General features: G+C 29.1%; 1 protein-coding gene across 1 annotated transcript in view; it reads right to left on the bottom strand.

Moving 5' to 3' along the window:
- Positions 1–266: 266 nt before the first annotated feature.
- The window catches only part of LOC106684584 (TBC1 domain family member 20), a gene marked incomplete in the record, with an annotated part of 20,503 nt that continues 7,377 nt past the window's right edge, over positions 267–13,392 (bottom strand). Inside the window, 4 exon segments of the mRNA XM_067051414.1 lie at positions 267–2,310; positions 6,335–6,583; positions 7,487–7,596; positions 9,723–9,939. Coding sequence (XP_066907515.1) covers positions 6,382–6,583; positions 7,487–7,596; positions 9,723–9,939 — 529 coding nt within the window.

The following is a 13,392-nucleotide window of genomic DNA, read 5'->3' as shown; positions in this document are numbered from 1 at the left end:
CATTAGTCAGTAAGCCCTAAAACCTTACACAGGTTCTAGTTCTAATTCCCTGAAATGCTATAACCTGAATTATGTTTAGGGGGTAAAGTTGCATCAATTGGGCATTGTGTAGCCTTTACACTTATACTTTATTTTGATAAAACTTAAGGCACTGTTCTTCCCTTAGTGTAAGAGGCCATATTTCGTGTCCCTAGGGAACAGTAGGAAGGGTAATAATTTAGTAAATTTTAACTTTAGAAGTTAGGGGCAGTGAAATAAAACAAATATTCCATTGTCATAGGTTTAAATGAGCTGTTTTATTCTACATTTGTACAACCTTAAAAACCTAATGGTAACTATAAAAGTTGACAATTACATGATATTGCATACATAACAGCATAAGCACACTAAATATAAAAAATAAAGGGATTAGAAACTTGAGGAATAGTGCAAACAGATCAATGTTTTTAAACTGAAATATCCTCATTTAAACCATGATACTTCATAACTTAAAAAAAAACCAGCAACATGATTTTGATACTTTCAGTAGCATTAATCTGAAAACTCATCTCAACAATCATCTGGGAGGATATTTATATTACTTTCTTTTCCTGACTTCAAGAATTCTTTCAAGATGTCTCTAAAACAAACCACTAATTTCTATGTTTTTTTTAATAGTATGAAGTTTTTTTTCTTCTATGCTAAGAGGTATCATAGATTAAGTAACGATATTAATTACTATTAGTTTTAAATTAAATAATTTAACAAAAAGTAAGCAATATGCAATTTATATATTTAAAAAAATATTTTAATGTTTTAGAGGATCTTTATTTAAGAAATATTACTAGAAAGTAATGAGGCTATGTACTAATAACATTGGAATTTTTTTTAAATATTTGTATTAATAGGATTTATTGTTTTGCCAAAAGAACATATTAGAAAAGAAATCACATTTAAACCTTTAAATCAATTCTATTCCCATTACTTTTTATAGTTTAAAAGCATACAGAAACATTATATTTCACAAACAATTTTTTTCAAGCACCCTCGCACATAATTACAAATATATTTTTAAATGGAATGATTTTCGAACCAAAATACATGTTTGTACTTGAACTTAAGCGACACAACATGAAATAACTTATATATATTTTTTTAATCACAATTAATTAATATAATTTTTTGGGTAATTATTTAATACAATCTAGTTTCAATTACTTTAAACCATGTTTACATATGAAATTAATTTAATAATCTAAAAGGATACATCAATACTGTGGGGCATACTCTTTCCTATAAAGTATAAAAAAATTTATTTTTAATTAATGCTACTATACTAGAAATATGTTCTCAAGTTTTTAATAATATCCACAGAAAATTCTGACAAATAAAGATTCAGAATATACAATAATTTATTTTATACTGTGTCCATAAAATTTCACAAAATTCCTAATAATTTCCAATATTCAGTTATAAAATCCATAACATTAAATATGGGATATCTGTCTTTTTTTTTTTGTTTTGTTTTTATTGGCAATATTATAGCACTGGTGTTATCTGGGAAAAATAATGATATAAATTTTTGAAAATAAAACTACATTAGGATGATGCAAAGGAAAAATATTCAATACCACTGCAAAAAATATGATCATTAATGGCGCTTGAATTCATTATTTCCGTCTCATAAGTAATAACAATATTTGTATGTTATCAATATTTATAAACAATAAAATTTGTCAGTTAATATGAATGGCTAAAATAATTATTATAACTAGTGTAGATAAGGCACAGTGGTAATATAATGAAGACAACTAAGTAAATGCCTAATAAAGGCTAACCATTATATGCTCAATAAAATTAGTAAAACATAACAAAGGCATTTAGAGTTTTAATCATATAAAAGTATAATCCATTTGGAATAGGAATATATATATTTTTTTCCTATCAGCATAACATAACCAATAATAGACAACGAACATCAAACATTGGCAAAATTTCAATATAAGTTAAACAATTAAATACACACCTTAACTAAATAGACAATTCTCCTAAATAAAAAAAAAAAGGAAAGAGAAGTAATAACTGGTAGAGTATTAACATTCAATGCTAAAGGAATTCAGTACAAATTCTATCAAATTAGACATCTTTGGAAGGGTAATTAATTAGATCAAAGTGTGAACAAGTTTCCACTCATTTCTAAAAAGTGTAACAAGCTAAAATATATCAGATAGATGCAAGGTGATCATATTGTTACACAAGAAAATCACCAAGTTTCAAAATTAAGTGCTTCTAACAGTCTTTATGCTTGAATCGTGGGTTGCTATCCCCAACCTGTTTAAAAAACCAATATAATGTATAAAAATGAATGAAAGTTTAATATTGCTGGTCTTAATAATGGGTATTAATGTTAATATGAAGACGAAGTTAGCTATGATACAAAAATTACTTCATTGTAAAGCTAAACATGATAATGGTAAATAGAAGTAAAACAAAAATAGATAAATTGAAATGAAAAATAACTATAGAAGACTCAAGTCAAGTCCCCATATGGTGCATAGTAGGGATGCAAACTCCCGCATTTTAGTGTTTATTTTGACTCCTACACTTATAGCCATCATAACCAAGATTAAATCCAAGCTCAACTATTTCTAATTAATTGCATACCTCTCAAGCACTAGAAATATAGAGACCAAATATTATTCTATTGAGGTCAATACAGTTTTTAATAATATCCTATTTATAATATCATAACAGAGATTTTAAAAAAAAAAAAAGGTTCCTGAACCCTTATTATAAACGGTTATAAAATGAGGATGAAATACTGAAAGAATTTCAATATAAACCTTGAAATTAAAAAAAATTATAATGTAAGCTAAAATGACAACAGGGGGAAAAAAAAATAGAACAAGTTAGTAATTTTGCAGCAAAACTTAGTCAATTTTTTTTTCATTCATTATTCCTGAGATAGCACAACAGTTTGCACAAACAATTCAGAAGTTTTTTTTTTCATATATTAGATTATGTAAAACATTAGATAAATGTAAAAATAAAAAGATCTATTTTCTAAATTATTAAAAATTAAAATTTAATAAACCCGATTAATTTTTAATACTTTATCCATATAGAAATAAAAAATTGAAATGTTGGTCAAACCTACAACTACTTCAGAAATAATAAATAAATTAAGTTATCTCAGTAAACTAAGTTTTTTTTTTTTAGTATGTATTACTGTAAGTTACTATCCCATAAATACCCTTTCATAAACTAACATGGTATTTGCTGACTATTTTGCTTGGTATGCCAGTGTGTGTGATATAATAATCACAAAAGTCAAAAACACATTATTAAGCCTAACCTTCACAGACTAAATACTATGGAACTAAACAATTTCTTTCCTGATAATAAAAAGGTACATTGTAGTAATGCACTCTAAATGGTTATACTTGTGAGAAAACTAAATTATATTTGATCAATTATACTAATAAGATTAAGAATGGGGACTTCATCATAGATTATAGAAATCAATTTGAATATTTGTCGACGGAAGAGAATAATGAAGTGAATTTAAACAAAATTTTACAATGCAGTTTAGATTGTTAAAATATTCAAGTAAACAAATCATTAAAATATTAAATTAAAACATAAAAATATCATTGAAAGTCATATTGTGAATAAACTTTTACAGAGATAGATTTTGATTTCTCTCTTTCTGATTATTTGGTCATATATAATCAATAAATGCTAAGTTATAAATAATAACAATTAGCTTCTAAAAAAAAATCTATCTACCTAATCTTCATTAGATTACAAATGTTTGTATTTTTTAAACCCTAGATGTAAAATAATATGTGTTTATTCGAATATAAGTTGACCTTCCATTTTGAAAATAATTTTCAGAGAAAAACGTTAAGGAGTAAAAATGAATTAGTAATAAGAAAACATTTTTCAAATTTATCAAAAAACAAACTAAGCATGCTTAAATTGGTTACTATTTTTCAATAGCATCATGCTATCATCAAAATATTATAAAACTTTGTAGTTAAAACATATTTTATTGTTTCTATTTAAACTTACTTCATTAGGTAAGTATTCTTGGTTCTAACTACCATTTATATAAGTTATTCTTCTGATTTAATTCCACATAACCTCATTTTCCTCCTCAGATATCAATTAAAATCTTTCAGTATACTCAATAATGAAAGCATGAAAATGGATTGGTTTATGGATCTATTAAATAGTTTGAATTAAATAATCAATATATATATAAAGGTGTTAAATGAGGTAAATAGAATAATGACTGCAAATTGGGCATACTATACCCTCTATAATAGAGATTTTTTAAGTTCCCATATCAATTGCGAGCCACTAAAGCGAGAATATATAGAACATTGCTAAAGCTCATCTGAACATATAGTGCCGAAATATGGACCCTCACCACTGCAATGATGAACGTAGGGCTTGAACGTAACATCCTAAGAATATATGGCGCAGTCTTTGATCCATCTTTAAATGCATGGAGATATCACAAGAACAGTGAGTTCTATAAACTATATCAGGATACAAATAATTTTATATTCAATGGTTGGGCCATGTTACAAGAATGCCAAACAGATTACTGCAAGGAGTGGTTATAAGGAAAAGAAAAGTTGGACGACTATTCATACAATGGATTAAGGATGTTGAGGAAGACCTGTTTACACTGGGAGTGGCAAGATGAAAAGAGGTAGAGAGAGCATGAGACAGAGAAAACGCAAAGAAAATTTATTGGAGAAGCCAAGACTCACCTCAAAATGTATACCTATTATGTACTCAAAATATCTAAAAAATCTAAACAAATATATATAGTGAAATTTGAGTGGTTGTTAGATAACAAGAGGGCGTCTCTACTGAATGGCCAAGCTTGGTTTTTAGATAGAATTATTGAAGGACTAAGAGATTCAATCTAGCTGTAGATACTATCCAGAAGTCAGGAGCCAAAGACATGACTAGTTGATATCAAACTAAAACTTTTTGGACAGGTTTATAATACCCTACAAGAATAGACTATAGCTAAAATCCATAAGCAAGTATTTAATAATACTGCATTAAGTAAAATAAAATCTTGAGTACATGGGACAGTGGTTCTCCAAAGATTTATTTTGACGGATGATGAGCTAACAACTCAATAGTTTTGTCTATTCCACCACAATCTGTACACTTAATTCATTGATCATTTAGATTTTTTTTAATTTTCATAATAAATCTGAATAATATCATACATTTATTCTGTATCACAAGTATACTATAACTTGATAATTTAAAATTATGAGAAAAAAGTGTTCATTTTCGTTTTCAGCCTCTACTGAAAAGACATGTTTTTATTTTATCATTAGATATCATTTTCTTCAAATCCAAATATTTTATATTACAAATAAGTTTGAAATTTTGTCTCAAAGTAGCTGGTAACACTTTGGAGCCACTGAATGAAAGGATTTTCCAATAATGCAGTAGTTCATAATTTACAAGTTAAATAGCTGCCAAAGTAAAATGAAAAAAAAAAAACAAAAAGAAGTTTAATCAACAATCTAGCTCACATTTTTTTAATTAATAAAAAAGCCTTCATTCAATAGTTATAATATGATGGAAATAAAAAGTATTTAAAATTTTATTTAAATGGAATTTAGCCATTTTTGAAAAAAGAGACCTTTGTTAACCTAAGCAAAGGTATTCGTTCCTGACCCCCTTATAACCACATTAACTTCCTACAGAAAACATTAATGTATACTTTAAAGAGACCATTAAAATAAACATTTTATATTATTTTAAAAAATAAATTATTTCTAACAAACTAAAGGAAATATTTAAAATTTAAATGAAACAATCATTTGAACTAATCAAAAGAACTCCTAGCAATTTAATAGATACTAATCAGTAATGAAAAATATTAGCCATCATTCTAACAAGAACTCACTGCCAATAACCTTTAATCATTTTGCCATAGCTTCACAAATAATTGATAGATTAGAAACAAATTACCAATTTATTTCAAGAATAAAAATATAAAACCCCAAAAGGATCATCATACTCCAAACTTGTAAAATATAACTAAACCTTCCCTTGGAATTGATTTTATATCACTAAAATTTCCACACAAGACATAATGAAGATAATATGAGCTGGTAATAAAAACTGATGTGGTTACCCAAACAATATTTGACATATTTTGCACTAATTATTTTTAGAGCTTACACCTCAAAAGATAAAAAATCAACCTAAAATTTTAAGGAAAAATAAATTGTGGAGTAGACATATTTTACTGTAATTTTCAGAATAAGCTCTTCACCGTAGTGAAGTAACAACAGGTACAATATTGTACCTAGCAAACGTAAGAGCAAGACGTGGCGGTACGCCAGCCAGTTGGTGCTATCTGATCGCAGGAGGCCCACCATTACCCCGAAGGTAAGCATAAAACCCAATTGCTATACTGAACGCAAGAAGTAGCAGTTGTGCCCTTGAACTGGGTACTATTCGCTCCAACTGGGCCTTTAGACTGCTTCCTCCCCGCTTTATCGCCCCACGACGTCTCTTCCGTGCTTTCTCTTCTTCTTTCTGCTGTGCTTCTTTCCTGCAAAACAATCAGGAATTAACATAAAAATGATACACTTTATATATAATACAATAATAATACATAATACACTTTATATATATATAAAACATGGTCCACATGTCTATAAAATTGGCAGCAGGTAAGAAAGGCTAGATGATCATTAAATTAAATGATACAAATTCCAATTCCTGAGCTATGGTAATCTATACAACCAATAATATTTTTGGTGATCCTTTGTTTCAAAAATGGTCCCTAGTATTGTCTTTTCTGCCATGAAAGTTCATAAATGATCCATCGATCATAAACAGAAAACATATCTTCCTCAATTTTGGTGGTCTTAAAAGGTGCAATTTCAATAAAATAGTGAACGCATTTCAAGGGTCAGTTCAAAAGGTTTTTTATATTGTATAAGTTACCATATTAGTAGTTAGCTTGATGAAGGGGACAGGTTTTTCACTCACAGAAATCATCAAAATTTCTGGATTCTAATAAACTTTGTGACGCTGACTTGTAGAACTTTAATTAAAATCTGAAATTTACTTTCTTAAGACACACATTACTCAAGTTCATCCAGTAGTCAGTAAGAGGAGAATTTGTGAGGCAGCGGATAGTATTTAAAACAATTTGATTTTTGGCAATTAGATCGCTTTGGCCCCACTATACTTCTATTACCATTAGTGCTAATTTTTTTGTAGCTAACTCCATAGGTATTATACCTAAAGGTTGAACTGCAGATTAACAGGCTCTCCCACTTAACAGGTGATGCTTCAATCCCAACTAGGACGGATAAGCAGAGTTCTAATTTAATTCATATTATATAGTAATATTGTATACTAAATTTAATATAGTCCATTAGCTGATGATTTGAAAGCAATGGAATATTATCGGATGTAACATACTAGATATACAAAAAATACTAACTCTAATCTTGTCCTTTCCTTTACTTCAGCTTCAATACTTTCAGGGGGAAACTTGGCAAATAGTTCAACAGATTCAGAGACAAGCCTGTCAAAAGGTAGGTCATCAGGCAGCTAAAAGATAAGACAACAATGGAAGTTAAATAAATAAATATTACTAAATTCATAAATAAATTTGAAAGAGTATCTAATATCTATATTGGTTTAGCAACATTAAATTTATGCTATAGAATTACCAATCTCAGTTGTTGTTTGTCATTGCTTCTTTTCCCTGTATTTACATTTTATTACTCAGAAGCCACACCGTGGAATATAGATTTGTTTGAAATGAAATGAGCCTTTGCATTATCTTATATTATCTTCAATTATTTATTTGTAATGTCAACCCTCACATCACAGTACTTATCAATACTACTGTTGTTTATAAAGCTCGTTTTAAAAATTAATTGTTAAATGGTACCTGTACAACAACCATATACAAGTCACAACTGGGAGTTTTTCTTCCATCATCACATCATATTTTATTGAAATAGCTTAATTTTCACTATTTCACTTTTACATTCTCATTGCAATTACGGTTAAGCTTTTCAATAGGCCATTTGTGGAAGAGAGAGTTGAGGCATCAGTCTTTGCAACCTCGGAGCTGCAGCAGCACCAGTTTGAGTCCCGTCTATGGGGTTTACATTAACTTCTAATGCTCCCACAATTGTTAGAACAGGATGGTTACCTCTAGATAACCTCTCCCCCCATCTCAGAAATCACCAGGAATTAGGTAATAAAACAATAAAAATAAATTCAAGGTTTTTAGTATTTCACCGACATAAACAGTGCATCCTATCATTAAGAGTACAAAGTTCAGTATCTAATGAATAACATGATGTAATTAATCTTTTGATTAGTAGTATGGTCTTAACCCTAGTAAATCAGAAAAACTGAAGTGTATAGAGTCTACATAGGAGTCTATACTCAACACCTTGAACACAGATGACAACACATTTTCAAGCCATGATGGCATGGGAGCACAATGATGAAACTATTCTAGCTTGCATTCAAAGTGGTATGAAGAGCTCTAGAACTTTCCTTTCACCTTGGATCCTCCCAAACTGTGTTTAGTATTGTCCCAGCTTCCACCAGTTATGATCATTTTGAGTTCTAGCGCCTTTAAGGATTCTTACATTCCTTAATTTTATTTATTATCAAATTTATTTAGAAGTGTAAATTTATTCACTTGTGTATTCTTTTATTTTACACACTTCCAATTTGAAACATATGTACCAAACTAAATTTTATTAAAAACTCCACAGGTGAATGAAAGTAGTGAAGAACAAATCTCGACAAGGAGGATTGATGAACATTACAAATTCCTGAAGAAGTTTTAATTAATTAATAAGAAACAGACTTACACTTGATAAAATTGACCAGATTGTTCTAAATTAGCTGTGAACTTCATTTTACCCACCAAAGAGGGCTGTATAATATTTAGTCAGCCAATAAGAAATGTTTACTAATTCATTTTAAAAATAAAAATTACTCAACGTTCTCTAAGTGTAATTAATTCCCTCAATCTCATTGGAGAAGTCAGATTTACACCTCAAAAAATTAATAATAGGCCATTAATAGAGTTTAGGAAGTTCAAGGGTCACATTCCTTAAATAGTACTTCAATTAGCTTTCAACATATTAAATTCTATTAATGATATGAGGCTATGAAAGTAAAAGTAGCCTAACGTACAACAGTTTTGGCTGCAATAGATTTTTCTTTTCTAGAAGTTTTTACTGGCTAACAGTTTCTTTCTATTGGTATAATTGAAATATACATGTAACTAGGTTTGCAAAAGCATCAAATGCCAAAATTAAATTCAATATTAAGAAAAAAATTCATTATTACAGTGATCTCATTTTGTGTTATGCAACTCATACAGCACCGATAGCCTCAAATCTAATAACAGTATTCATCGAGATTTTTTTTTAATTTCCTCTAAAACACATGGATGTGAAGCAAAGGATGAAGTGGTCTATGGTTGTAATATAAAATATTGATTATAGTTTGGTCACAAAAGCTATCTGCTAATGCTGTATTGTTTTCTAGATACCAAACTAAGTGTTTTCTTAATACAATGATCACATACATACATATATTTATATTAACTAAACAACAGAAATACTTATTAATATACAAAACAAAAAATAGGTTTTAACAGTTTAAACTACTAACGATTTCTTTTAAGATATACAACATACCTGGGAAAGGAAGCAATGGACCGTAGCCATATCAGGCTCCAGCTGCAAAAGTTCAGATGCCCTATAGTTAACAATGACTGCAGTCAAGTAGAGAGGCACAAGTGGAGCAGTAGCCAAGAAGGCATCATAGAGCCTAACCACATCCTTATAGTGATTGAGACTGTGTCCGAACCAAGTTAGGAACCAGGGTAGGCAGAACATAGTCCCAGCTCCAGATCTGTAATACATCATCAAACAGGTGTCTTTACCGAAAGGTATGCAATTCTCTTGTTATATATAATAATATATTCAAGGGTTATATCTCCATTATATTCATATAAGGGGGATAGATATTCAATAATAAGTATAAGAAATTATTTATAATTCTAAATTTTCTTTAGATATTCTCTAGTAAATCTAGATATCCTCAAGAGGACATAAATAATTCCTAATATTTATGGTAATCACTCAATTAGAATAAGTGGATGTTGAAATAAATAAATATATTAACCTTCTGAATATAAATCAGTTCATAACACATAAATATATACGTACATGTACATATCAAGGAGTAGATAGTTGAGTGTGCAGTCAAGAAAGTAATATACAACCAGTATAATAGTCTAACCACAACGGACACTGGGTCCCTTGTTCCACTGTAATTCCAGTTTCCTATTCCTAGATGACGTGAATAATCCCCTCAAAAATTGCAAAATATATATTCCATTTTACCCTGAAACCGTACTACCTCTAAACATTCAAAATATCCCTTTTCTATACCCATCCTTTGATTTAGACCAAACTTCCATCCTAGTGTCACTGAACCCAGTCACGAGAAAAGAAAAACCATTCAGAATTTATTTTCACTAACAATTCCATATCCTAAATAAACTGAGAAATAGTTTCTCATTCGTATACATACAATAGTATACCAACCTGTTCCCAAATTTTAAATGTATTAAAACATCGACAACTCATCAATGAAAATATAAAAATGCCTGAAGTTTCCAACTGTTTTACAGATAAGTAGATAGATTTTTGAAAAGTATAATTTAATTTCATTGTGTTAAATTCTTTATATAACAAGATAGATTTATATTATATTACTATATTAAAGTATAGATGTATATAAGCTTTCAAGATGGGAAGTTGTCAAGTAAAAAGAAATTACTTTAGTAATTTATACATGAAAAATATACTAAAACTTATGGAAAAGGTACTGACGACTGTACCGACTAGCAACGACAATACAAAAGAACTGCATCAACCAGTGGCTACAAAATAAAAGAAAAGAAGAGGATTTTTGGATCGGGTATATATTAGAGGAGTACAAAAATAGAAAGAATAACAGAATACTGAGCTATAACATCCCTTTTGTCCACAGGAGAAGGTCAGTAGCATTGACTGCTGATGCCAGTTCAATAATAAAGCCTCTCAACTTCCAATTACATGTTTCATAACTATATATTACGAAATTAAAAACATTTTCATGATTACATGAAATTATGAAAATTCACATTTACATTATTAACCAGTATTTCTTCCCTATTCTTTTTTATTCATACAGTTTATATCTGTTGAAGTGTTTAAATATCATTGTCACTCATCTTAATAAATCATTTTTTAAAATGATAAATTCAAAACTATTGCTCAGGTACTTTCAGATTTTCTCTCCAGTGCATTTTTTATTGAGGTTTTACAGGGTTTCACATTAAAAGTTATCTTAAATCAGTAATTATCTTTGTATTTATTGGTAGAGTACAGATCACGAGAAAACTAAGATGATTGAAAAACATGCAAGCCATGTTATTTGCTGATATATATTTTATACTTTGTTTAAACTAATAACAAGAATCCAAAAAAAAAAAAATAATAAAATCTGTACCCTGGGTCAGGGGTTCAATGCTTTGTAAGGAAGTACTGTTACTAGACCAACAGTTGTGCAAGGAGGTGATTGGTCAGACATGTTTGACTGCCAGATTTTTACCCAATTTATGAGGCTGGGTGGACCCCAGGAGGGCTCCAGAACCAACAGGAGTTGACTCACGGCTACAGAGCAACAGAAAATTTTTTTCTGCCCAGCGGATTCAAACTCGGGTCCTTGGAGTTAGTAGCATCGCGCCATCCCATGGTGCTACCACACTCCCTAAATCATAAGAATATTTGTATATATTTTTGTTGTCACAAATTTTTTATAAGTAAATCCTATTAGTTTTCACAATCTATATAAGACCTTGAAACAATTTCACTAAATAATTTTTTTTTTTTTAATTTCAACAAAAAGGAACAAAATTCCCTAAAAGGGACAGTACAACAATTGCTGATGTCAGCAATCAGCAGTACATCCTTTCAAACTGGATTTGTCTTTTATGCAACTTGTAGTTTCGTTTGGTTCTGTTTCTTATTTTTCTTGATGCATCTTCCATTTTTTAAATTGCTTCATTAATAATTTCTAGGTTTTTCAATAGATGTACATTTTTTAAATCAGACTGTGTTATAGTGAATGGAATGAAATGAAAGCATTTCTGAGAACAGCCGCAGATACTGTACAAGCCACATTTACCAACCCTGAATAGGTAATCATTCTTACCATTCAAATACTTTGTCCTTAAACCAAGAAGGTGTAACTAAAATAATTATTACATCATATCAATCTGAACCAGAGTATCTTATGCTCCTGTGAATCCATGCTTTTAAATGTTGTGACATAACCTCAGTTCCATTAGGAAGAAAATTCACATGTATTTTTTCTTTAAATTGCATATTGTAACACTACAAATAATTCAAAATTTGACAAGCGAATTTTTCACAATATATTTTGCTCTTTTGAAGGATCAGAGATAAAACAAAAGATTTGAAATATACATAATTATTCAACAAACTAAAAAAGTGAAAAATGTGTTTACTGAAAGTTATATTTGTAACTTTATATTTATCAAGTTTGACCCCTCCATTCACTCAACCAAGGTTTTGCTACTAATGTATAAAATATATATATAAAATTATCACTAAAACATATGAAGAATTACATAAACCACCAAAAATAGGGATAAAATGGGTCAGTACATGTATTTTAACAATTTTGATAGGAGTTGGCATCTAGAACATTTTTTTAACAAATTAGAAAAAGTGTAAATATTTTGTGGATTGACTGAAAGTTATCTCTAGAGGTTACAAAGTCATAAACTTAGCTTTATAATACTCTAAAATTAAAAAAGAAATCTTTTACCCACTTGACACAAGATTGAATGTGCCAACATATAGAACTAATAACTTTTACTGTAAAACTGTTTCCTTTTACCACACCTCAAGAACAGTTTTCTCTTAATATTTATAATATATACATTTAATTTAATCACCTTTCTACTCTATTTCAAACACCTTCTGAGTACAGTTTCCTTTTATCAAGCAACCCAGTTTGATTCCTCCATTTTTGAATCAGGGAAGGCCTAATGCATACAAAATTTTGTTGACCTCTATAAGATATAACTCTTTTTAATTTATGCAATTTAAATTCATAATTAATTCGACATTCTAACATTAATGTAAATGAAGCGATAAACACTAATTAATTAAAATTATGGCAAAGCTTATCTATATAATTAGCTTAATTAGTGTATCTATATAATTTTACTAGTAAAAACATCTAAGAACTTTATAATTTATAAACACTTTGGGGTTTCCATATATA

The sequence above is a fragment of the Halyomorpha halys genome, unplaced genomic scaffold (assembly GCF_000696795.3).
Source record: "Halyomorpha halys isolate HHAL.00 unplaced genomic scaffold, Hhal_1.1 Scaffold594.1, whole genome shotgun sequence".
In the NCBI taxonomy this organism is placed as follows: Eukaryota; Metazoa; Arthropoda; class Insecta; order Hemiptera; family Pentatomidae; genus Halyomorpha; species Halyomorpha halys.
Note: the sequence above shows the minus strand (reverse complement) of the source record. Positions and strands in the feature narration are given on the sequence as shown.